Source organism: Calonectris borealis, chromosome 12, assembly GCF_964195595.1.
Source record: "Calonectris borealis chromosome 12, bCalBor7.hap1.2, whole genome shotgun sequence".
NCBI classification, from domain to species: Eukaryota; Metazoa; Chordata; class Aves; order Procellariiformes; family Procellariidae; genus Calonectris; species Calonectris borealis.
The window spans coordinates 18,977,445-19,004,410 of NC_134323.1; the positions used below are offsets into that span (position 1 = coordinate 18,977,445).

The 26,966-nt window shown below is 36.0% G+C and overlaps 1 protein-coding gene across 1 annotated transcript in view; it reads left to right on the forward strand.

The window, feature by feature from the left end:
• CDH13 (cadherin 13) overlaps positions 1-26,966 on the forward strand; it is a 512,113-nt gene that overhangs the window by 270,569 nt on the left and 214,578 nt on the right. Inside the window, exon 6 of the mRNA XM_075161497.1 lies at positions 24,093-24,237. Within this exon, the coding sequence (XP_075017598.1) occupies positions 24,093-24,237 (145 nt within the window). The remainder of the gene's footprint in view (positions 1-24,092; positions 24,238-26,966) is intronic.

The following is a 26,966-nucleotide window of genomic DNA, read 5'->3' on the forward strand; positions in this document are numbered from 1 at the left end:
GTGCAAAACCTGTAATTATGAGGGGCAGTGCCATGAAATATTAAGAGACTTGCCATCTGTTTGTGCAAAGATGTTAGGTGTGGCTGTAGTCAAGGCTGATTGCTCTGGAGTTGGGAGTGAAGTTTTTATATTTACATTCCATATGGTGCAAGCAAAATACGGCAAACTGAGTACTTTCAGATTGCATACAAAAGGTGAAATGCTGACTTTACTGCAGTCCAAGCCAGATTCGTTACTGCTTTCATTGAGTACAATTGTCAGTTTGTTGTCTTAGCTATTCATTTTCCTTAATTTTGAAAAGACTTATGATATTTGCATTTTAGCTACCATTATCGCTTTTAACAAGTTCTCTGCATTTGCAAAATCCAGCAGTTCGCAGCAATAGAGAAGAAATTCAGACTGACAATGGAGAAAAGAGCAAAGGTGTCTAGAGCAAAGACTGCAGAAAGAGTCACAGTCATTGGCCACAGTGGCCAGAATGTGTTGAAAATAGTGTGGGGTTTTTTTCTTCAAATGTAACATGAATAAAAACATCACTTATTTATTAATGAAAAGGAAGATGATCTCACTTTGCGTCTCCCTGTGTTTTAACAGCTCTCTGCCAAAGGGAAGGGAAAGTACAGAAAGAGTGAGAACACCACCAAGAATGATCATAAGTCTTAGAAAAGAAACTGAAAGGGGTCTCATACGTGATGATCTATGTCATTTCAATTCATTGCATAAACTGATCCAGCTCCATCTTTAATCTTATTTTTGTACACTCAAATTCCTATTGAAAAACTCATCCCGTCTCTCATTGCTCTGATTGGAAATTTCCCTGTATGTCCATCCTAAATGTACTTGTGTTTAATTATTTGTTCTTGTGCTATCATCCTATGCCTTTAATGATTGTTTTGCTTTCCTGATGTCTCGCCACTGTGGATTTATAGCTAATCTCACAGATACTTTTCTAGGTCAAGTAATCATTAGATTTTGAGCATTGTGCTAGCTTTGACTTTCTGCAGCCATGGTAGAGTGGTGCTACTTCCAAGTTCTCTTCAGCTCTTTCAATAACTGATTACCTATAAGACCGTGTCTTATGTGGATGGTTTACTTTTGGTTAATTTGCCTTTAGTGCTTCCTGCGTGGATGATGAAATACCAAAGTAAGGAACTATCAAGATCTAGGAAAACCTATCCGTGAGTTTTACAATGGGCTTAATTGATAGTATTAAGACTTTTAACATTCATTCTTTCCAGCTTAGATCATGGCACAGTGTCCAGGCAGTACAGCATAGGTTGTTTCTGAGAGATTACTACAAAATTAGGCACAAAGATTATATTTTAATTTGAAATAATAGCACTGTGATATCTTCCTTGTAGTCACAAGGGTATCTTTAAATTTAGATTTTGAGCTTATTGGAGCAGGGCCTGTCTCTAACCATGTGGTTTAGTTTATATGCTGCTCATCCCAGTAAGGATCCTGATTTATTCCTGCTATTACCATAATAGAAATAATAAGCAGCAATAAGGTGAAATAATGTGAAAATAGAGAACATAGATTTTAGTCAGCAGTCTTTAAGAAATGTTGTCTTTCACAGTTTTCAATTCTGTGCTGACAGTTTACTGAAGGAATGAGGGCAATTTACATTTTAAAGCTCGGTTTACAAAATTGGCTTGGCTCATTAGAAAGTCATGGTTGGGATTTTACAAATCTGTCCCTTCTCCCCGCTTATCCCACCCTCTGCCCTATTCATGTTTAATCTCTGCATATATGCATAGCATTCCCATCTTCCAATAAAAGACAAAACTGCTTTTAAACTCTTCATTACAGGTATCTTGAAACAGCCTTATCCTGCAACCTGTGGAAGAGATTTCACTGATTTTTAGACTTATTTGTCAATGTCCATTACCAAGTAACCTACAGGATTGCAACTGCAGACGTATCAAATTTATACCCACTTCATTTTCAAACAGCATAATTGAGAATTCCATTTAATCTAGGTATATTCCATGCTGACTTTTACATCTTCCTGAAGCTTCCATTCTCATCAAAGATTTACATGATTGTGTTACTTGCTTTTCCTCTCTTTCTTTTTTTTTTTTTTTTGTCAGCTAATGGCTATTCAGGATGCACATTTTATATGAAAAAGTGTTCAATTATTATTTTTTTCTCATGGACAATCTGAAAAACAGGAAAGCAAAATGAGCATTAAAAGCTTGAATTCTGACTTGCACACAGATAAAGCTCAATATTCAGATTCTTCTGTGGGCTGCTTTCATTCCGGCTCGTATAGGGAGGCATAAATTAAGCCCTCTACATAACGGCCCATTTTCAATTGGAGTTTCATCTCCATGAAGGACAAACAACTTTATGAGGTTTCCTGCATACCTGCTGTTCAGACAGGATGCAAATATTTCATACCACAAGATTGTCTTTTAATATGAGTAAGAGAGGTCAGCAATAGCCATCATCTAGGACTGAATCTGATTATGAAGGAACATCTGGTGACAAGTTGCATGAGACTTTGAAGAGCACAGGTTGCAGAGTGGCCAAGTAGGTGAGACTGTGAAGTTGATCCGAGAGTGCCTCTTCATTAACTTTTAGTTTAGATTGGGAGGGAGCTTTTGAAATGAATCCTCCAGTTGTCCCCTCTTACTGTGTTTTGCTTTAGATTGTGCAGTAGGCTTGGAGACCATGATCTGGACTCCTTTTGAATGAAAGCAAACTGAAAGATATGCTCGGGAGCACACCTTTTATACTCGAGCTCATCATCAGAGAGGAGCTAGGGCAGAGGTGTGGAGTGCGGGTGTCAGGTCCTCATCACTGACTTTTGTCTCTTGTCGTGAATGAGTGATTTAGAGGCCGCTTAAAGAATCACTGTCAAAGAAATTAGCAGAAAGTGATTTTAATAGAGATTAATAAAGGTGTGACCTAACAGAATTCGATGGCAAGGTTCACTCTATTACTTCTTACACAGATGAGATCAACAAGTGGCCCAGGGAAGAAAAGGGGGGGTATGAATGCACCACCACATCTCTGTGGATCTCCTGTTGGCCTGTCCTGGTCTCTGTGCTCCTATTGCTTGGATACTAACACCACATATCACAGCACTGTGAATAATTGTTTGTTCTCTTATTAAAGATACATACTAGTTTGCAAACATGGATTCCTTTCATATTATTGAAAAGTTCCATAAAATGCAATAAAATCCCCTTAGGTCTGCAAAACCGTGTGTGAAGTTTTTCTACAATTATGCGAGAACTGCTAAGATGATGACCACCCATGCAGTAATTCAGCTTTTTTTAAAGTACTAATTAGGACATTCATCTCTTCTGAGTTTCAGAAGCAGCCTATTTTCAAGAGAGAGATCTTGCTTCTGGTATTAAAAGGTTCATACTTTATCCAAACCAGAAATTAAACACTTAATGTATTGCTGTTTATGTTCTTTTTATGTGTGTGTGTGAATATTTTTGTTGTTTTCTTTAATAGGAAGTGAAGAAAGTTGTTTGGGCATATGGGTTTCCCGTCAAATACACAAGCGATCAGAAAATAGGCCACAACAGAGTATAAAAATGAACAAATGGCAAAATGTGCCAAAACTGCAAAAGGTTGCAGGTTTTTTTTTACTCATTGAAACCTTGCAACGTATGAAAGTGATTTCACTGAAAGTCCAAGAGTCCTCCTTTCCTTCCACTTTTCAATTCTTCATTTCTTTGTTACAGACATTGATCTAGAGTAACTTAGGTGAAGATACTGGATGGAAGTTAGGGACTGAGAAGTTATAAAGTAAAGTTTTAAGAATGTATTTTGTTTGACAATTTGGTTAGTTTCTCCACTTGCTGTTGAAACTGGTGAATAACAGTCGGGATTCTCCAGCTGTCAATAACTCTTTACAGTGTAGTTTGCCAATCTTATAATAACGGTGGCAAAGTGTAATACATGGTCCAGGTCATCTCTGATTTTTGCTGCTGTGTTATGAACCGGTAGGAGCATACACTGCAACAGAGTGGAAAGCTTGTTCTCTCTGTACATGGTTCTTTGACACTAGCAAGTCTTCAGAATCATTTTCAATTCAGATCCTCAGATGAAATGCACATGTGCAGCTGGCAAAAATCAATGCATGATGTCATTGAATTCTAGGAATCACAAGCAGTAAGACAAGATAATTTTATTACCAATTTTACAGCCTGGTGTGATTTCCCTGACTTCTAACATCTGCATACAGGGTCCATATCCTTTCTTGAAGGATCATTCCTTCTGTACGCTAACATCTGTGATCTTCATCAAAAATCATAGCTTTTCAAAAGTTAGAAGGTTAAAAATTGAGAAACTGAGTTACTTTTATTAATTGTGGGTGAAGAAGTAGACATTGTTTTTTATAATAAGTTCTTACTGTATTGTTAAAAATAAAGATGGTACTGTAGTAGCTGAGTTGCTAATACTGGGTATGCTCATGGGCTGTATTAAGCTTGAAGTGGCTCCATGTGATGATGAATTGTTTAAGTAGCATGCGTTTCAACAGCACTTAAAACTTTTACTCACATGATTGACACTAATGATTCTGAAGGAGATACTATAGTCTGTCAAGTGGGTAATTTGTTTTTTTTAAAAATTGCTTGAATACCTGTTTACATGGTAGACTATAACAGTGGGGGAGACATTGTGACGATATAGCCAATAAATAAGATGGTTACCATTTTTTTAAGTATCTGAAATATATGCCAACAAAATCCAGCATGATGGCTGTGAGGAAATGGATATTCATATACCTGTAAAAATCTGTAAAGACAAAGCCAGGTTTTTGGTCTAGCTGCCTCTAGTTTTTAATCATCAAAATTGTTAGTAGGTTAAATATTCCAGTGGGATAAGCGTCAGCAAACAGGATATCATAGTCTTATTGCTTATATCTTCTATAATGCATTTATATAAGATACTTGTTTCATTTCATGAACAGTTACTTCTTAACAAATTGTTGGTCTGGTCTGAATGCAGGTGGAACTTGTGGGAGTTCAAGCAAGGTAGCATTTGTCAATATGGTTGGTAACATTTTGGTCTTATATCTATTACTCCACTTTGGAGCTGGGTTAATCTAAATAACAGTTAGTCATTATTAGTGGGGAATAATCACGTGTGGAGTGATATGCGGAATTAGTCTAGTATTCTCTGCATTTACTTCCCATTCCTAATACACAGTAGTTTTCCATGGTAGAAAACACAAGCACTGTGAGATGGATTCCCATAGCATTTTGTCCCCCATCCAGAGGGCTGAATGCAGTCACCCATCCTCAGCAGTCTCCAGACTTTCCTTTTTCCTGAAGGCCCTCTCTGAGTGTGTTACGGACCCACTGATTGTAATCATCGTATGGCAGTCTGTTCTGCATGGTTAATTTTGCAAGGTGTCTACATAGTAAAATTACTGATGCTGGTAAGGACTTTATACCCTGTAGAGCTGGTAGGCTTTTGCATTGCTGCTATACATTAACAGTAGAGGTCTGCTGCCAGCATGAAGTAAAAGATAGCTGAGTCTGTCAGAGGTTGTAGGGTAATGCAGAAATATTGGCCTGACCTTCTTTCTTAGTATGGCCTCCCTGGGTTTATAGCATAAGGGTCTACTCTTTGTAAAGTTACCTTTCAGAAGGTCTCTTCATTCTTTGCACGCAAAAGGAAAAGTAGAAGAAGGGGGTGGAGGAAGACCTCACCTTTTACCTTGTACTTTCTTGACTTCTCTGCTTTTAAGTACAGACCATAGGATTTCTGTTCTACCTCAGACCTGTGCTAACCTTAATGAGAACTGTGCACATTCATCAGTAAATGCTTATGCCCTTTAGGAGTGTTTATGGGAGGAGCTGTGTTTCACCCATGTGTTATGAAGTGCAGATGATCACACGCTAAGGGCACAACTGGTTCTTTATGCAGTTTGTCTCTGTCTTCCCCTCGCTATTAACCGGTCCCATTATTTAGTTAATGAATGGAATAAGGGAGGAGAACTTACACAAGGCCCTTACTAGTACTTTGGATTAAGAATTTTGTATACCTCTTTCTTAGACATAAACTGCAGGCTCTGCTCAAGCTATAACGCATTAGAAAACCAGATTTAAAAAGATTACAACTCTGAGCATCTGATACTGGTTGAAGTTTTTCAATTTCTGAATAGTAATCTTTTGTTTAATATTCTTAGTGAATTAAATCTCCTTGAATTCCAGAAACCTTTAATCTGTATATGTAATAATAAGAATCACTGCTGTTGAAGTGCTGAATGCTTTGTTGATGGATTTTTAAATTTCAGCGATCTGTGTTGAGAATACCAGAATGTCCTTTGTAGAAGATTATTTAGATCATAGGCTTTATTGACTGGTGAAAGAGTGTTTATCTCTATAATAAGAAAATGTAGGAGCTTTAAAGCAGAATAAAGAAAATCACTGAAAAGAAGTCTCCTTCCACTCCAATCTCATTTGTTGAAAGAAAATGCATATTAATTAAAAACTTAGACACTTCATTTCTGTTGCAAGGCTCCTTGCAAAAGACAAATTATTTTATACATCTAGTATGTGTTAGAACTGACAGATGAGATTAATATGCTTCTTAAATTACCATTACCAAGGGTCAATTAATAAGTGAACTAACCTTGTGAAAGTCATTCTGAAAGACTAGTTACGGATCTGTAATGGTCCCTGTCAAATTACGTAGAATTGAGAAAATGAGAAAGCTGTCAAATAAATACGATACCTACTAATTACATTCTGTATAAGGTAAATGAGCTTTTGTGGTTGTTGGTGGAAGGAACAAGAAATAAGTCTAAGAAATGTTATCGATAATTATACACAGATTTGGAGTAAAATTTACTTGAGGGAACATGTATGTACAGAAACCTGTCTTGGCAAGAGAAAAGTGACATTTCTTGGAAGTCACAGAAGAGGTGATGTGAAGGTTGAATGACAATTAGAGAAATATTTCTTAGGCTATTTTATCAGTTATCACCTTGGTAAATGGAGAATTCCCCTGTTTTTTTATTCTTTGATTATGATACACTTTTTAGCTGGCCTCTTGATCTTTAGATGTTAACTTATACAAATAAAGGTTTCATTATGACAAGAAAGAAAACAGCCATGTCTGCTGTGTGACTTGACAAAAATGAACACTGATGCTAGATTTCTCCCTGTGGGAAGGACTTTAAAAATACTTAGCTCCATACCTGCAGGCTGACCAAGTGTCATATTATTCACTAATCTTATTTCTTGTGATCAGGTTACAAAACTACAGCAGATATAAAAGCAAAATCACAGAAAAATAGTTTGCATTCTTCCAGAAAATACTGAAGATTTAAGGCATTTCCAGCAACAAAATCACTGATAAAACCATTTTCGGGTAAAAATTGGGCCTTCACAGCTGTTGGCAACTGCAAATAGGTTTTTGCAGTATAGGTTTCAGTGTAAGCCCATTTCTAGGTTACTGGGTTGTGTCTGTTAAATTATATAACTACATCTATTATTTACTAAACATTATTATACAAATACTAAATATACTATAAAAAGGCCTAAACCACCTGTATGATGTGAATCTTGAAAAATAGCAAGTCAAACACTTATTTGTACAGCAAACACCAGGTTTGCTGTGATGGCAGTAGTGGCTGTTCGTGCATCTGGTTTCTAATAATATGAGTTTAAGAAATTTGGTATTGATATGAATAATTATATATTAAAATAGTAGTTATGCTATTGGATAGGATAATCACACTACCATATGCTTCCATGAAGCTTTGAGCTGGAAATTACATATTCCAGCCCTATAAAAGTTTATAAGGGGGGTCGAGTCAGAGTGTACCAACAATGCCATGTGACTGAAGTGATCAGTCAGCACAGCTATTCAATGCTGTATTCAAAATCTAAAGGCTGAAATGTGTTCAATTACAGTGTTTGATGGATAATTTTAAATACTAAAATGAACCTGTTCAGAGAAAAGGCAAAAAGGTTAAAAAAAAAGTTTCCACACCTTTATTCAGTTCTGGTCTCTATGATCTTCTGCTAGGTAAAGCAGAACATAAAGCAGAAAAATAAACTTAATGTCACTTTTCTTGTCTGTTGTTTCATTAGTAATAGAACAGTTTTCTAACATTGAAAATTCTGTGTAGATCAAGATATTTTTGGTGAGCAACTTCATTTTAGTTAAACTCTTACACGATATAATTTACGTGCTGTCAAACCTAGTCGAAGTGACATAGTTTGGTACTAGCATATTCCAGAACATGTCAGGATTTGATGAGCTATGAATATTGTGTTTAGTAGTTTGCATTTTTATAAGATTTTTCCCAACATTCTACTAAACAGACAGTGCATCCTTCTCTGAATGTCCTTTTTTTCTGCAGGAGAATGTTGCTGTTGTACAATTTTGGTTCCTTGCTGAAGAGGCAATCCACAGACATGCTTATTTTTTTTACCTTTTAGTGAGAAAGATGAAGGTTTGATTACTTAAAATACGTTTCTGTCAGGCTTGTTTTCTGTGGTTAAAACTTCCACTTTCTTTGAATTGCTTAGTATGAAGCTCATTTATGTTCTGATAAAGAGTAATTATTTTTAAGTGGTGTCTGTAGTAGAATTAGGGCAGGTGACTAAACTCAGTCCACTCATCTCTCTCTCTCAGCTGTCTCCACTTAATGGTATGTATAAGCTATTTGTAGAAGAACATAGAGTGCCATCTATTGAACAGTTATGTGATCCTGCAGCTCTGGTTTTGAAAGAAGGTGAGACACAACCATATTTGTAAAACATTTAACATATAGAAAAATTAACAGCCTACTAGAGATTTTAGTATGTTTCCTTTCGTTTTCATTTCCTTCTTTGACATAAAGTGAAACAAACACAGAGCCTCTAAAATAATTATTCCTGACCTACTTTATGTTTGAGAAAATGTTTGGAGATCTTTTTTCTTTCATAAGTAGACCTAATAATTTTAAGTTGTTGTTTTGCAGCTGATTCTGCATTCCTTATGAAGGGGTTTCTCCCAAACGATAAACTTAGCTCTATGATATCAGTTCATGCAACATTTTTTTTCATTTCTGTCTTCAGTATCTGTGTTCACTGAACAATTTTTATATGGCAAGTGATCATATTACAGTGATCTATTGTTTGTTACTTCCATATTTCTTAAGATACTGTACTACTTATAAATATGGTTGCTATACAGTTTTAGGTGCTTTTTGTTATTCAGATGCCATAGAATTTACTTGGTGTCATAGTAACAAACCTTTAGTTCTGCAAGACACCGCAGTTACAAACAGAATAGTTTTACTCTCTTTGATAGGCTCTGTATGGTTGATGGAGTGTTACTGATTTGATCTCAAAAATCAAACTCTTTGTATCGATTGGACTGAGTTTTGGTATGTGTTTTGCATTGAGCTATCAAGTTACTTAATAGTGATGGATTTATAAATAGGTTACTCCAAATAAAAGAAATTATCTTATATTTGAACCAGCAATATATTGATGAAAAGTGACCTTGCCAAGTCGAAGGAGAACAACACTTTTGGTGATGTAACAGAACTGAGTGAAGAAGAACTTTTATGCAATTTGCAACTAATTGTTTTTTTATTGAACAGTAAAGTCCGATCATTATGTGCGCTGTGTATATCAACTTAAAAACTAGAAGAAGACGGGAACAATGCAATGGAGACAGGACTAGACCTATTCACAGATGACACCAGAATTTGGTGAAGAATAAATATACTAGGTGCGATCTTGTTTTTCTCTTTTTAGACAGGAACTTGTGCAATAAGATACTATTTGTACTCACTGGGGCTGCTAGCAATTACGTTGGTTACAATGGTGATACTTCAAGCTATAATTAAATACATTTCATTAAAATCATACTGTATTGTTAAAATACCTCCCTATTTTTTAAAAAAAGTTTGGATTTTAATATATGCAGGCCTATTATTTTTAGAAGAGATCAGTACAGTGTTGTCAAGTCCCTTAATTGATATAGCTAGGCTCAAGGGGAGTAAAATACCATAGGATGAATTTCCATTACTTTGTGAGTGCAATGCCACTTTGGGACTAAATACATGAAGGTTGAATAGTCTAGTCTATGCAAGAAGTCACTGTGATGCTTCGGAGCATAAACTTCAGAGGGTCTGTTCAAGGATTTCCTGTTCTAAGTCATTTAAGGTTTGAAAAAAAAATGCTACACCTCAGTAGATTTTAATGGGTCCTTCTTTGTGTATTTGTTTCTACTGTATGTTTAATTTTCCAGTCTTATCATGGTAAACCTGTTTGTTTGAAATTACAGTTGCCTTTACTTAATTACTATTAGTTTTGTAATAGGGCATACTTTTATTTCTGTTATGACTTTAATTCACTCCTGGTTTCTGTTAGCGATTGTCTCTGTGGTTACAAAGATACTTTTCTTGTTTTTTCAGTTACAGGTTTGCAATAGGAGAGGCAGATTTTACTGCAACAGCTTGCTGTGACGAGTTCTGGAAGTTTATTCCTTTTATGATCGTTTATTTTGCAGGTACATGAAGAAGAGTCTTGCTGATTGTTGTAATTCAGAAAGGCCTTTTTCATTTGCAATTTTTGGTGCAAGTGGCCTTTAATGAATGTTGTGATTGACTATATCCAGACTTTATTTTTGCTGCAATAACTTTGACTTTCCAATTCTCCCTTTGTTGCCAAATATGTAAAGTTTTCTTTTTCTATGCATTTTTTTTCCTGTTGCATCAAGCAGTGAAAAAGTAGACATCTGCAACATAATAATTTTCCTTGCAAAAAATGTTTTAGTTGTATTTTTGGACTCAAAATCATTTCTGTTAAGATTTGTAAATTATCAAAGGGCTTGAAAAGGGTGAAAAAAAAGACAAAAGATGACAGTTACATTGTGAGTCTTGGAATTCAGGAAATTGCTCACATGAGGTTGTCGTAATTTGCAATTTAGGAGAAGCATGAGGGAGAGAAAAAGAGAGATCTACTTTATCTCCAGAAACAAAATAGGCATAGAAATGTAGCATGGATAAAGTCCTGAAAGATAGTGAAAAATCAGTAAGGCAGAAGTTTGTAGATTTCATTTGAGACCTAACTTTATGAAAATGCAGCACAGGAATTGCTGCTGTTGTATGTCGTAAAACATCAAGTGAGGGTTCAGAATGAAGGGAAAGTGGTGATGGAGCATATAGTTTACTAAGGAGATGCCTTTACTAACATGCCCAATGCAGTAACTTAGAGTTGACTGAGATCTCAAAAAAAAAAAAAAAAAAAAAAAAAAATACCAGTGAGACACACTAGAACTGTTAATTATACCTTAAGATTAATAGTTTTAACAGGTAATGCTGTCATCAGAGCTGAAGGCCAGTGAAGCATTTCAGAAAGTTCCTGGGCTAAATGTAAGCAATAAAAATAGACGAAAATGAAATAAATTCTGTCTTTTGATGTGTCACTATGTAGCAGACCCTTGTTGATCCTTTGGGAGCTACATTAGAGCTGTTTGACTACTCAGAAGAGACTATTACTGTGTTAATTTAGCTAATTTGAGGCTCATTGACTAAATCTTTCTTTATTGACAATTAATGTAGAGAGTTGGTCCAACATGTTAAGAGTTACAAAGATTAGTTTTAGAGGGAGAAAGCAGGTAATTAGAAATAACATTTTATTTTGGATCAGGCTGCCCTTGACATTTCTTTCCATTATGTACACGTCTGCAAACTGTTTTTCCACTAAAATGACATTGAAACCATTAAGATATTTCCTTTTTTCTATATATGAAATATATACCTTGCCATTGTTGGCAAAGTAGAAAAAACAACTTACACTGTTACACTGAAACAGAGAAGCTGCTAAATGTTTGTGATCTGGGATGTGCTAATCTGTTTAGATGTTGTTACTGGGAAGATCAGCTGTCTGAATTACAAAAGTATCTGCCATAGACATCCTCTTGGAAAAAACAACTGGGCATAATGTGAAATTCAATAAAACGGACTGTAGACAAAATCAGCAAAAACTCATTTAGTTCAGAATAACAGGGAAAGATAAACAGTGCTTTGTTACTTTCAGGGCTCATATATCATTGTAACTGCTAAGGCCAGGCAAAGAATACAGGAAGCAGATGAAAGCAAAGTGCTAACTGTGAATACTTCTGTGATATATTTAGCCAATCAGATGTCAAAATTCAACCTTCATAATCTAACAGTTTACAACCTCTTATGATGATTTTGAGGAATATTGATGAACTTGCTTTTACTGACGTATATAACCAAACATACAGTAGGTAGTGAATCATGTAGATGGCATTTCCAGCACCCAAACCTTTTATCATCAACATTGAAATATGTTATCTTTGACTTACAAACAGGGTCAACAAAGTGTAAAATGTTTACTAGAGAAGAATATGAAGAAGGAGAGGTGCGCTCCATGGAAGGTAGTTCAGCTCTGTGATTAAACAGGCAGGTTCTGGTTGGTAATGCCAGGTGCATTGAGTATAGGAGAGACTGCCAGAGATTGAGAGAGAAGTGGAATTAGATTTAGCAGCAGAATAAAAATAAATTAATAAATCTGAAAGTGACTATAGGTACAGAAACAGGACACTTAACAGTTTATCATCATGGCGTGCTATGTGCTGGAAAAAGGGAATGACAGATGTTTTGTACCATAACGCAGCACTTCACAGCAAAGACTTTTGGCGATGGGGGTTTTGCAGCTCTGCAGTTTGAATGGGTTTCATAACACATGGCCCTTACGATCTGCAGTACAGTCATCTAAATCCTACAAAGCAGATACAAATAAATCTCATCTAGTTCTCTTTATCTGACTTCTACTAACGTTTACTAACTAACCTTTAAAAAGGTGAAATTTAAAAAGACAATAGAATTGCATCTTATGAGGGTGTAGCAAATACAGTATATAAAATATGCTGATAGTGTTTCAAATTTTGAAGAGGAGAGCAATTTATTTACAGAATTAGCAAATTTCTCAGAAAGAGAAAATCCAGTAGGAGAACCATTCTTCCAAATTACAAAATTTTTCTCTTTATCGACACTTAGATCCCAAGCACTCTTATTCCCTTCTTGGATGCAGCTTGAAAGGACACCTGGCTGCAGCTCATCACTCGAAAACTGACAGTGTAAAGAGGATGAGATGTCATCCCAGGAATGCTGACAGAGCCAGAAGATTGGGCAGCAAGGCAGCAGTGTGCTGCATGCCCTCCAGTCCAGCTTGTAAAGTCCTCTATACAAGTGCTCTTCTAATTCTTTGTTTTGTTGCTTTAAAATAGAGAAACCTGGCTGGTTACATCTGTACTAGACTGGTATAAGCTTGAGTGATCCTTGACTTCTAAGACCTTTTCCTACTCATTTGTAGGAACAGATATGTTAAGCAATAATAACAAAGAAAAATACGTGTGTGTGTGATATATACCTGACATTTACACTGACCTTTATTTCTTATGCCTAAATAAGTCAGTTTTCTTGTCACCAATGCATTTGAGATCTTGGATTTTGGTTATGGTCTGATTAGTTATGGGCTCTCTCTGACCCTATTGCTTCTTGAATCCTTCTGTGAGGTGAAATTTGTTAAACTCTTGCCACTTCCTATATGCTGTTTGGAGTTATTTTCAAGCAGTAAGAATGGTGAACAGTGCTTGAATACTGCTAGGAGCTGTTTAAAAGTGCAAAGCCGTTTTTCATCTTTTCTTATGCAAGTGTCTGTTGTTTTTGTGGTGCAGCATACAGCCTAAAAATTCTGGCACAGCTTATGTCTTAATCCTTTATTTCAGTGCTATTTCCTCTCTTTTTGATTTTTTAAATTTAGTATTTTTGTGGTGATTAGACTTGATTGCTTTGGTGAATCCTGATATCTTCCCTCTCTCTCCCACCCCCTCTCTTTTGGAGGGGCTCAACATGTGTTCTCTTGTGATATGGGAAGATTTTAATTAGTATTTATGTGATTATCTGCAATACTTTTGGTCTGTGTGAAGTACACATGGCTTCATTTGAAAGCTGTATTGCTCCACAGATTTAAGGGATGTCCTTTTCTTTTGTTCACGGAGGTTATTTTTGGAGTGGGCATTCTAATTTCAAAACTCAAAGATAATATTTAACAGGAAGTATGCTTCAGAAGTAATTTTAATTCAATTTTTATAGCTATATGAGAGACCCTTAGCAATATGCAGTTTTACTGTTGTGAGGATGCAGAAAATTATTTTCAGTTGTGGTTTTGTGTCTATACAGCTGTAGAATAGTGCTTAATGGGGGGAAAACTGAGACACTGAGAGGACAATCAGGTTTTCAAAGCTCTTTCAAAGGTGTTTTGCTTTTAATAGTATATATTACCCAGTCTTGTAAGGCACTTTGAAAAATCACACTGTGCGCATGTTGGTAGCTTAATAACCTTTGTAAATCCAATTTTATATCACTTGCTCAGCAAGAGATAAAATTTAGCTATCAGTCTTGTATTCAGAGATCAAAAAAACTAGATTCAAGCTTGATTTAAATTTTGTCTGGTGTACAGCTTTGGTGAAGTAATTTCTCTGTTTCTTCTCCCATCTTTTGCCCATCTTACTTATGTAACTGATTTTCTTTTGAAACACTCTGCTATATTGCATCAGTTGGTTCCATCAGTTCTATCATAATTAATCAGGATGGTTACGATCAGTTTGAGTGCCTCATATCTCCTTTATGTCCACCTCTAAAATGGGGATGGTGATTTTGAGCCTTTTTGAAAGTTCTTGTATTGCTTGTGTTTCAGTAGTCCGCAAGTGTAGCAGGGTTTGTACGTACATGCAGAGCCCATGCGGAAGCTCTGCCAGGCTGGCAGGACCTTGGAGCAGCTACCTGCTACCTACCCTGACATGCCCTGCTGTGCAGCGTGGTTGAGGTTTCCTGCACAACAGAAGAGAGAGTTTTGTGATAATGCCAGTGTCTTCCATTCTCTGCTCCCAATTCCTTTGTTCACTGTGACTTTTGCATAACTAACCAGTTAAACCCAGTTTTCTCCTGTGCAACCTGACTATTCAGAGTGTAGTGTCTCTAGACAGTGGCATTTATCAGAGGGACTGGATTTTATGAGGGGTGGATCTAAGGCATAAGGTGGACTGAAGCTTTTAAAAATTTATAGTTACTAGTGTTTGATCTTATATATAAACCTAAATATTCTGTGAATATCAGAAGGAATCTGCCATGTGCAAAGAATTACTTCTTACAAATATTTAAATATTAAAAATATGAAATTTTAAAATAATACTCACAAGAGTAAATCCTTGTCTGCTTCAAACTGACACAAATAACTGAAAATACCATTTACTGCTTGATGACCAGCTTTGATTTTAATGTTTAAAAACTATCCTTAGGAATAAGTGGAAAAAAATATGAGATTAAGTTATCCATTTTGTGGGTTTATTTTTTCTGTTGACACAAAAGAAAGCCTCTACAAAATCCCAAATTATTTATTTTATTTTCTAATGAGCTGAAAACCTCAAAATAATTTTTGAAATTGTGTTTAGTGTTGTTCTGCAGAAAAGGCAGAGTTCATTTTGGTATAAGCTTTCTATGAGTATGTATTTAATGTTTTTTTTTCTCTGAGGTTTATGCCATCGTTCTCTATATTCTGTTTTCCTGCTCTGTGATCTTGTTCACAGGAAAGGGACCACTTTATACTCACAGCAGAGAAAAATTTTCAGGACTTAAGTTCTACAAGGAAACAGCGCCTTTTTAGCAATATTGTAATTCAGAGACACACAGCTGTGGAAGAAAATACATTTACTGTGACACTAATAGCTTTACAGTATATACATTCAATTAAATAGTGAATTCATAATTGCTTAGTTTAGTGCTATGGAGGAATTTAGTATACTAAAATAAAAAAATATTAAATGTATAGCATTTTAGCTTCATTTTGCAGCAATGAGCGTATTTCACTGGTGGCATCTTCTAGGCATATTCTGTAAAGTGAACTGCAAATCAAGAGACATGCTGGTGCTAGAAGACAGACTGTCATACTGCCAGTACAGGATAAAGAACCTGGAAAACTCCAAGTACTGTTATCACTAGTGTAATCATTCAAGGTTTGTTTTCTTACTCACACCGAGGAAGATCTTTCCCCCAGGTTGTAGTGGCTTTTCTGGATTGCCAGTGCCAGGTTTTTCAGAGAGATGGACAATTTCTGGTGTTATCTCAAGCCAACAGGAAGTGCAGGTGCAGTGTGCTTTTGGAGATTGGCCTTTATTGAATGTAAACTGGCAAAGACAATGTTCTTGTGCTTCCCGCTTCAAGGGAAGGATGAACAGTAAGATATTCATAATAGAAAGATTTACTGCACAAAAATTAATGTGGAAAATATACAGAAAGTTATTATTTAATTAAGGCAACTTTCTTGACTTGGGCTGGTTTTGTTTAAGGAAAAAAACTTTTGAAATAACATAGGAATCTTTTTATGACTTATAGCCACATGTAGATAAACCCCTCTGTTGACAGGTTCAAATGCAACTTTAGCTTTGAAAAAGTACAGGTTCTTATTAGTAAAAATTGTATAAACTATGAAAATGCAGTTTGTACTTCTATTTCTCCTCCTCTGTCCCTTCTTTCTCTCAAAAAGAAAGAAAAGAATTGTTAGACTTGACAGGTCTGTTTAGGAATGATCTCATGGCAGCTGCAGCTGGGAAGGACGCAGTTGCGGGGACCACTCAAAATTGCATTAGGTGGGCACGAGACGGCTCCTGCCACCAGTGTGCTGCCAGACACCCTCCTGTTATAACATGGGACAACAGTCAGGTCAGTTCTGGAGAGTATTCTTGAGTTTGACTCAGCTTAGACAAGGCCTTCTAGGAAAGGTTAATGGTATTCATCATCATTTCCTCTTTCCTCATGTTATCGTTTTCTATTACTTCGCTCTTATGACTTATCTCTCCACTCCTCGACCCCCCTCCCATTCCCCCAAAAAACCCAGTTTTGCTGTCCAATGACATTTAGCTTCAGACATAAATTACAGCACAATTAATTTCATTAAACATACTTTATCTTGCTCTTCTATTGATGTATGGTCTTGTTATCAAGCATCAGACCAGTCACTCCAGTTTGTTTTGCTCTTACTTCCCCAATGAAGAGTTCTGTACCAGTGTGAGTGCATAAATTAAATTCCCCTTTCTTCCAAGTCAGTAGGGAAGAACATTCATAGTGTTGCTGGTTTTTTTTTGCTTAATTAAACTTAAGTTCCAGGAAATTTAAAAAAGTTAAGTCATATAAAGAGTACCAGTTAAATATTTATTCCTTGGTACTTGCTCGGAAGAACTTGCTATGTTACACTTCACAAACCGGATTATTAGGACATTGACATTGACCTTTCAGTCTACTTATGTGACTAATGATTAAAAATATTAGATCTTGTCCTGGTTTCGGCTTTAAAACTAGTGAGAAAAGAACATCTTTGACTGTTTATAATGTTAAATTCCTCTTCCTTTTCACAAAACTTCTATTAATGTGTCTACAATGCCTTGCATCTGATGTGACCAAAGATGAAATGGCTCTTACCTTATGAAGAATTCATCCTTTGTCATTCTTTTGGGAGATAGAAGTCTTGTTTTTTAATGACATTTTTGTTTAATTAATGCATACACAGTTAAGAGGTAGTTGTGCTAAGAAAATAGGAACTATGAAATAACTGCAGTGTAATTTTAGGATAGCAAGATAGGTCAGTGCAAACCTTTATTTTAGTGAGGTCTTTGCCAAAGCTCTTCAGTCTTTCACCTGATTTGGAGGTGCAGAACAGTTCTGGTTTGACGGGTCATTGCAAAGTATATGGTGCTATCTAGGAGAATAGTAGTTAAAGGCAGCTTGGGGAATGTCCTATTCACATGAGCCTTATTTCCTAATTTAGATTTCCCTTCTTACTTTGGATTTCAGTGGTTCAGACTTGCTGAATAGAATTGGATAACAATGCCACCATAGAAATCATCTGATATTGTAAAACCTAATGTTTAATTTGGAGAATGCACTAAATTGAGCAGTGTTAAGTCATATATTGTATATGCAGAAAGACCCCTACACTTGTTCTGAAAGAAAATGCTTTTTTGTATATTGGTCTTGATCTTTAATCTTCTTTTGTTAACTGAGGTTAAAAAGAATGAAATTATTTGAATGATTGGTTTGGAATCTTTTCCCAGTATTAATTCCTACAGTATTGCTTTCTTCAATTTGTAGACCATATACAGTTACAGTCTATGTATTGCCCAAATTACCGTGGTTTACAGAGAAAAATTTAGGCATTCACAGAAGGTTCAGTTGCTGTTTTAATTAGTTTTCTTAGTGAAATCTATAGACTGCTAAAATTATTTAAAAGCTTTATAGAGATTAATGTTTTGAAATGAATCTGTATTTTCTGTGATAGGAACTTCAGTTTTTGTGTGGTAGGGCAGTCATGTAGATATTTATGCTAGGACTAGCCATTTGTATTATAGTAATTGTATGAAACTTTCTGATTATTTTAACCAACTACATTTTGGTTATTTTAACTAGAAGTATTGCCTAAAAAATTGCCTTGTTTGACATAAGCCCATAGCAAGACTGGATCACTATGTTGTGCTTTTCCATGAATTACATCACTTTTCAAATGATTTCTTTCTGAAGAAAGGCATGAGACAACTAGCTTTTGAAGGTTGATTAAAAAATAAGATTATATTTTGCAAATGTCCAATAAAAGAAATAGGATAGAGTTTAGGAACACTTGAAGTGATTCAATTAAAAAATCTAAAATCTAAAGCTTTTCAGACATTGCATAGATCCTTGTTAGGAGAAGAATGAATCAGAAGACCTATAGCAGCTGTATAGTATATAAAATGTATTACAGCTTAGGGTAAAAGAAAGTCTGCATTCAGGAAACTCTCTGATGCTCTACATTTTCTTCCAATAGTGTTTTTTCAACAAACATGATAAAACATCTCTAATAAAGACAGAGACCTATCTTAAAATAAAAGCCAAGACACTGCTTCTTCATCTCTAGTCTTCATGCATACAGAAGAATACAGAGATACTTATAATCACTAAGGTAGTGCTATAGGCTTTCAAAAGTCCATGTGCTGAACGTGAACTGAAAGGAGATGTTCAGTGTCTTTATGCTGCAACGATCCTTTCAGACTGGAACTGCTTGTATTTCACTTGTGAAGGTATTGCGAAATGGCACGTTAATAAAAGTTTACGTGACTATTGCCAGGTAAGAAACCAATAAAATTAGAGTAATAAATTGTATGTTTTTTTAAGGAATCAGAATCTAATTTTTTAAGTGGATGCATTAGCAAGGGAAAGCCTCTGTAAGATGCTCATAGGAGTACTTAGAATGGCTAATTAATCCCTTCCCACCTAGGCTCTAACTCTGAATATGAAGCTAAATTCTTGCATGGCAGGTAATGGTGCCATTTTTTGCCATCATCTGTACAACCTTGCTGAGGTAATCGATACCCTGTCATCAAGTAGTTTGAGATAAAATTATCCATACCTATTAGCAGCAGTGTATTTTTGTTTTATATCTTTTCCCTCCATCTCTTCTTGTGCCATATTAAAATTAGCTAATATTTTATTCATATTCTTAATAGCAGGAAAATTTAATTGTAATTAATTTCTGTGTGTCTGAATTATTGTCTTCTCTGAGTTGTTTTAGGTAATTGCATCAAAGTTTTACTAGAACTTTTCACTATAAGGAGAATTTCTTTACTACTTTTTATGACCCGGAGATGGCCAAATGATTTTCTTTTTTCTTACCAGGAAATTGCCTACATGAAAGATCTGTACATCTGCCGCCTTTCTTTACTGTCAATCCACACTTAGGAATTGATGATAAATAAACCTAACAAGTGTTCTCAATAATAATTCTAATCAAGCTAGGAATAAATAAAGCCAGCAGTGCTCTGTACCCATAGATATCTCAAAATAACTGAGACTGGGGCAGGTCGTGGTATAGCAGTCTTTCGGGACGGTACAGCGCTCCTTCCAGAGTTCCGAGTGTACCCCAACGCCAGGGTGACGCACCTTTCCTCTGTCCTGGCCGCATTTTACTCATCTGCTTTTGCTGCTTGGTGGGTTGACCTCGGGGGGGTCAGAGCAACGGGGTGAACAGCTCATGGGTCAAGGTGAAGGCCAAACACCCCTGCGGCGTTTTGCCCTTTCTTGCACAGGCTTTCCCAGAGGCGCCACCGGCGCCGCTGAGGGGCTCAGCTGTGCCCTGTGGTGGGGCAGCTGCGGAACCGCCCGGAACCGGCACGGGGCAGCCCTGACCTGGCCTCACAGCGGCCCCTGCTGCCGACACCCGGGTGCGGACACCCAATCCACCTGTGCGCTCCTGGCCACAGGGGCCTTGTGCTTCTGGAAAGCTGCTGGTGTCACACAGAGAAATGACTGATTTTTTTTTTTTTTTTTTTTCCTGGGTGAAGCTGGGTACGAGGAACCTGTAGAAAAACCATCTGTTGAAACAATTGGAAGAATTCTGTGAGAAACATTCTTATCAGCAACGAATTGGAAATTAAAATTAGAAGGCAGTTAATGACTAAAGAACGGTATTAGACTTTGAAGATAATTAAGTACTAAAAGATATTCCAGGTTTACTTATAAAAAACTTTAAATTTACGATGTAATTTTGTGTGGACCATTGGCTGGCTGGCTGCAAAGTAAAAATAGACATCTATATGCAGAGATGGAAGGTGGCTATCCAGAATCGTTTCACTAAAAGCAATATATGAATGGAAACAACCGTTCTGTGAAGAGAAACCTTTGAAATTACTTTAAGTAATGGTAAAAATGGGACTGGTTATCTTTTCCTGTAAAAGTTGTTGCTGACTGCAGAGTCAAAGGGAATCAAGACTATATAAAATAAAACACAGTACTTTAAAGAGGTTTGCGCAGCTTTGAATAAGCTTACTAAACTTGTACTAAAATCATTATATTTGAGGTGACGAGAAAGATCCTCACTTCAGATATGGTGAGGGAAATTGGATGGGCAGTCAAGAAGTCCCTTTTGAGAAGGGAGAGTACTGAATAAGAGTTTGCCTAGACAAACAGGCTAAAATCTATTGCTGCCTGCAGCTTTCAGTTTTATATTGTTTCTTCCTGTTTTATTGGTGTGCTTAATTTTATCAGTGTTTCTCAGCTATATTAGAAGCAATAGCCAAAGTCTGCTTTGTATCCTATCATGGAGACTTGTGCTGTGAGGTATAACAGTTCTTATAAACCCTTGATTATCCTTTGTAGTTTGCATCTATACTTTTGTCAAAAATGAAATTGGGATTTAGCCTCAGGTGTTCCTGAAAATATGGTTGGTTAGATTATGATGAACATAACTTCATCATTATGAACATAATTCCATAACATTTAAGTTGGAACAGTGAAAGCATAGTCAATCTTATCAGGTTTTCACATAATAAATAGCTACAGAGCTCTGCAGATATTTTTTGTCAATTTGCCCAAATCTGTCTTTATGCTTACCACTTTTCCTTAGAGTTATGTTGTTATAATCAGGTAGGAACTTAGGTATTTTCTGAATGTTCAATTACAGTCTCTTGCTATCAAAAGAATGAATGCATCTTTCGTACATCAGTCAAGTTTTACATTAAAACTAGATAGACTTCCCTGCCTTTTGTCTTATTGAAAGACTGAAATCTCACTCTTCTGATAGTTAGACACAATCTAATTTTCCAGCTGGTTTTATTTACAGTCTGTTCAAAGTAATTTGGGTTTTGTGCCAATATTGTCTTTTACTTGAGTGCTTCTTTCTCTTGCATGTGTTGGGTTTTTTTAAGTAACAATATACTTTTGTTGCTGTTTTGTGGCTTCTTTGCTTTGTTGGTTTTTTGTTTTGTGGGCGGTGGGGCTTTATGGATTTTTTTGGTGGAGTTGTTTTGGTTGGGCAAGATAAGATATAAGGCAACTTCTTTCACAAACTAGTCATGTAAAGATAGATGGTCATAATTTCAGTGCTGCAGGCTTTTATTTTGAAAACATTGTAAAAGAGTGGGTTTAAAAGGAGCTGGTGAGTTAACCCATAATGCTTAGGACAAGCCTGGAAATTATTGTACGAAGACTAATAAAATAAAGCCCTCTGTCATCTTAATAAAATGAAGCAGAGATCATATAACTGTTCCTACGGACCTGTCACATCAACTTTTTCGGCCAGTTGGTCTCAGACGCAGTGGACTTGGCAATGATAAAGTAAATCTCCTATTCTCTTCCTTAATCTGTGCAAGTCTGGGGAAAAAAAACCCTACTGTTAGATCAGCCTTTGCTTTAGATGACTTACAATTTTGATAAAGCAGCTGAAGTAGTTTTTTAAATTTAGCAAAGACTTTGTTCTTTCCAGTGAGCAGTATAGTCACTTAATATTGAGAGATAGATTAAGAGCAAATTATCTTGAATTTGAAAATGAATTTGCTGGAATTCACAGAGAAATATTGCTATTCTTCCATTTCCCAAAGCAATTAACATAGTTTTGATGAGTCAACATTTACTAAGATAAATCTTTTTGTCAGCAGTTTCCAACTGTATCTAAAACTGTATCTAGCTTTAATGTAGTTCAGTAATACGACTGCATTTTCCTTCCTAGGCCCTATCACATCATACGCAATCCTAAAATTAATACATTGACTTCAGATACAGAGTTAAACAAGCCCTGGAAATTGAAGGGGCGTGTGCCCCCATGAAGCTTCAGCTGTGCTAATGCCAAATGAATCAGTTGTCTTCACACCAGAGTATTTATTTGCTGTTAAGCTATATATCTATTAAAAAATAAGGCTTGAGAAAGGCTTACAAGAACAATTGCTAGAGAAGTGAGGATAAGCAGTGAGTAGATGTTAAAATGGACTGTGACACTGTTTACAAATAGTGTATGTGAGTAGGTAGTTTACTCATAACAAATACTCCTACTCACACCCAGCACACTGAACTATAAAAGTGGAATGTATTTATAAGCATAACGAAATACAGAGAGATGTGATAATAAGCCATCCATTTTAACAAGGAATTAGACTTCTGACCTAATTCTTTCCCAGTAGGATTTATCACTAGCTTATAAATATCTTACAGGTATAAGACGTGGCAATGAAGAATAAATTAACAGAATAAACAAAGTGCTCAGAGACTTTCAGCTCCTGCTGCTACCACTTTCTCAGGGAAAGATTGGAAGAGAGTGATATTAACGTCTGTGCTCGGGTTCATTTTCTGGCAAGCTTAAGTCCATTAAAGAGTTGAGTCCAGGGACGGGTAGGGTAGGTGAAAATGATAGCTGTCTCTCTGATATGTTTATTGCTGTTTTACTGACGTCTTGGTGAGGAGAGAGAACTGCAGTTACAGCATGCAGTTGCAATCTAAATCGAGCTTTTTTATTATCTAAGAAGTTTTGGCATGGTTTGCCCTAATGACTGATTAAGTTTTGATAACTCATTGTGACTTTCCCTTGCAAGGGGGTTGGAGGTTTGAGATATACAGTATCATCTTTCTTTCCAATTTTTGGAAGTAAAGGAAGTCCAAACAAATCTTCAGCTGCATTTGTCGGCTTTATGTTCAACCGGGGCTTTCATACATCAGGATGTGAGTGTGTGTGTGTATATATACCGGCTTATATAAGACTGCATATGTTGTTCTGTCCTTCCATACCTTATTAGAAAAACTGAAGAACTGTCAAAATTACTTAATACTTCATGCCATCATCATTGAGAAAATGTATTTAATGTCTAATGCATTCTTGCCTATTTTTTTTTTTTAAAAAGACTTTTAACTGAGCATTAGGAGATATGTCAATTATACTGTAATAGTTCTATATGTGTCTGCTCTAAATGTGCTTGAAAAAAGTAAAGAAACAAATTCTAACCAAATCTTCACATGATTGGTATCAAGTTTACAGGGGGTCTTTTTTTCTTATACTCGTCATTTCATTCTTCAGAGGAATGGGGCATTTTCAAGCTGCCAAGGGGTATCTTGATTTGAGTGTACATCTGTCTTTCTCTTTTGCTTAGATTGAAAATCTGCTCTGAGCCTAGTCCAAAAGAATGGGCTGCAAGTGGTATCCTTGGCAGGGTCTGATCTGAGCTATTTTTTTCTTACTCTTGGCTCACTGTGATAGTGAACTAATGAATTTACTCCTCTCTTTTTGTTCATGCAGCTTGAAGTTGAGGTCACAGATATAAGTGGGAAAACCATTGATGGTCCAGTCCGCCTAGATATTTCTGTTATTGATCAAAATGATAACAGGCCAATGTTCAAAGAAGGACCCTATGTTGGTCATGTCATGGAGGGATCCCCTACGGGTAAGTCCATGCCAATCATATCTCTGTAAATAATGCCTGAACAAATTCTGTGTTGATAAATGCATTATTATCACATTGTACAACTTTTCTTGCTGATTTTGTGGCTCACTGGTTCCTTCCCCCGCATAAAGCGGTGGGAGCAACCCTTTAGGATAGAAGGTAACGATTTTTGAAAAACAGTCAAGTCTCTGCAGTAAAAAAAGAAAAAAAAAAAGTAAAATAACAGTTTGGAATGAAAGCTTCGATTTAGGTTTACACTTTTTTATTCCCATCTGGAATCAATGAAGACAATCCCTTGGATATGATTAAGATTCAGACCAAATGACATGTACAATTCCTGTTCAGAGTGGAAATTCCACCTTCTCCTTTGTAAGGTTAGCTGCTAGAAGGGTCATTTTTATTTGTTTATATAGCATAAGGCTAGGTAAATAATAGGAATAAATGGAAAGCACATTATGAGTGTGCTGATATTGTAGGGCAGATTGAAATACTGAACGATGTTACTTGTGTAAATGCAGATACAACGGTTGCAAGAAAATAAAAACATGCTTTGAGAATTAAAGTTACTAACAAAAATGTTCTGATTAAATTCACTGTTGATTTTATCTGATGATGAAATTCTGTAAGAATAAGATATTGTTCCAAATTTCAATTTGGGTACAAACAACCATCCTAGCTAAACTCTTCTAAACTAGCTAAACTCTGTAGATGAAGGCTGAATTAGTTTTCTTCAGCTGTTGTCCAATTTTGTTTGTGAGTTATCAAACAGCTGTTGCATTCCAGTGGTATCTCCACTGCATTTGTAAGCGGTAATTGTATGATCAGATTATGTTATGGAGTTAACCTGGATCTTGGTGAAAGAAATCTAAAACAGTAGAAGCTCCCATTAAAATCAGTGAAGTGATAATGATTTGAGATCGGAGTTCTGGGTTATATATTTGTATGTCTTTCTATACATTGTTGAATACAAGGCCTTATCCTCCTTATATAGTTGAAGCTGTGAGTATAGACATAAGGTTTTGGCTGTATAGGCATACTGAAATATTTTGAAATGAAAGCTGGAATCAAGAATATTATATTTTTATGAATATTTAATATTCATTGATGCTTAATGTGGTGACATGTGCTTTGTTTACTCTGAACAAGGATAGATGTTACCTTTCACTTCCTTGTATTACATATTGATAGGACTAGAAGTTATTCTTTGTCCCTATTTTATTATTTATGTACTTTCTGGAAAGGTAACCTTCTTAGTGAGTTTTGCATTTTCACATATAGTTGCCATTGTTTGAAAAGCTGTAGGTATGAAATGCATTATGAGCTGGTCCTTCATCAGATTAAAAAGAATGTTCAGGTAAACATTCGTTTACCTTACTTGTGACAAGCATGTAATGAACCAGTTGAGGATCTTTTCATTCAAACAAGAAATGTGTTTCATCTTTGTGAGTATGGCTGGTGAGTGGAACACTAACTCTTTTCTGTTGTAGGTCTCTAGTACATTCTTAATTTATTTCAGATACTGGTCACTTATTGAGAATTCAAAAGAAACTTTCTTAGACTGTCTCACTTCCCATTCACCCTGTGTTGTAACAAGAGTTTAATCATTAATTGAGAATATATTGCTAACAGATATCAGAGATTCCTTTGCACGATCAGTCAATAGTATGTAGCAGAGTGTGACTATCTAATTGGATCAAGGAACCAACTTTATTACATTTTCATTTAAATTACAACATCTTCTTGTCATGCCCATTTATATATACATTCCTAGACCACTGAGTAGGATGGTGTGGTTTTAGTAGATTCACAGCCCCTAAATTCAGTATTTCAGTAAAAGAAAGTGGTGCCAAACAGCTCAAATTCTGCAATGTTTAAGCTTTAATCCTGCTGGTGGGATATGAGCTCTGGATATGAGCTGTGAGTTCCTGCAAGTCTTTCAGTGTTCTCATCTCTCTCCATCAAAGCAGAAGTTTACACCTCTTATGTACCCCATGCCCTTCCGAAACAATATTTAATGTTTAGCTTTGACTGTTAATTCCAGGCTATGGGACAATATTTAACTGTTATCTGCTATATGTTCTTTCTTTGCTCAAACTCTATACCAAGTTTCTTTTCTCTGCCAAGGATTTTTTTTTTTTTAACTGGCAGTTCCCTATTTTTGCTTGTCTATAAATTATCCTTGCTTTTCCTTTTCTTCACTCCTTATATTAAAGTTTATACTTCTGATTCAGTAGAGATGTTTCCAACTTCCAGTGAATTCTTCTGTAATTGTTTTCATCCATTTTCTCTTGCTGCACTTTGGTATTTATGCATGTAGCATTTGGCATTTTGATTGTCTTACCTGTTAGTCAAATTTTGAATAATTTTTCTCAACTTCATCTTTTTCTTACCCTCTCCTTCTTTCCCCCAGGTATTCATCTCATTAAACTTCATAACCTCATTTTCCTGGTGTCAAGAACACCAATACTTGCAAAATTATTTTGTGCAAAAGTGAATCTGTAGAATCAGTGTTAGCTGGAATCTGTCATAGTTCTCTATGCAGATGGCATCCAGTCAAGCAAGATTTCATGTTGTTTACATCTATTTTCAATAGTTCTTCAAATTTTATGGCATATATCTTAAAATTATTCATCAGGTTCTACTGTCTTGCTGCTCCCAATCAATAGTTGCACTGCACAGCTTGTTAGAAATCTTTGTGTGCGTGTGTTTGCATGTATGATTCCTGATTC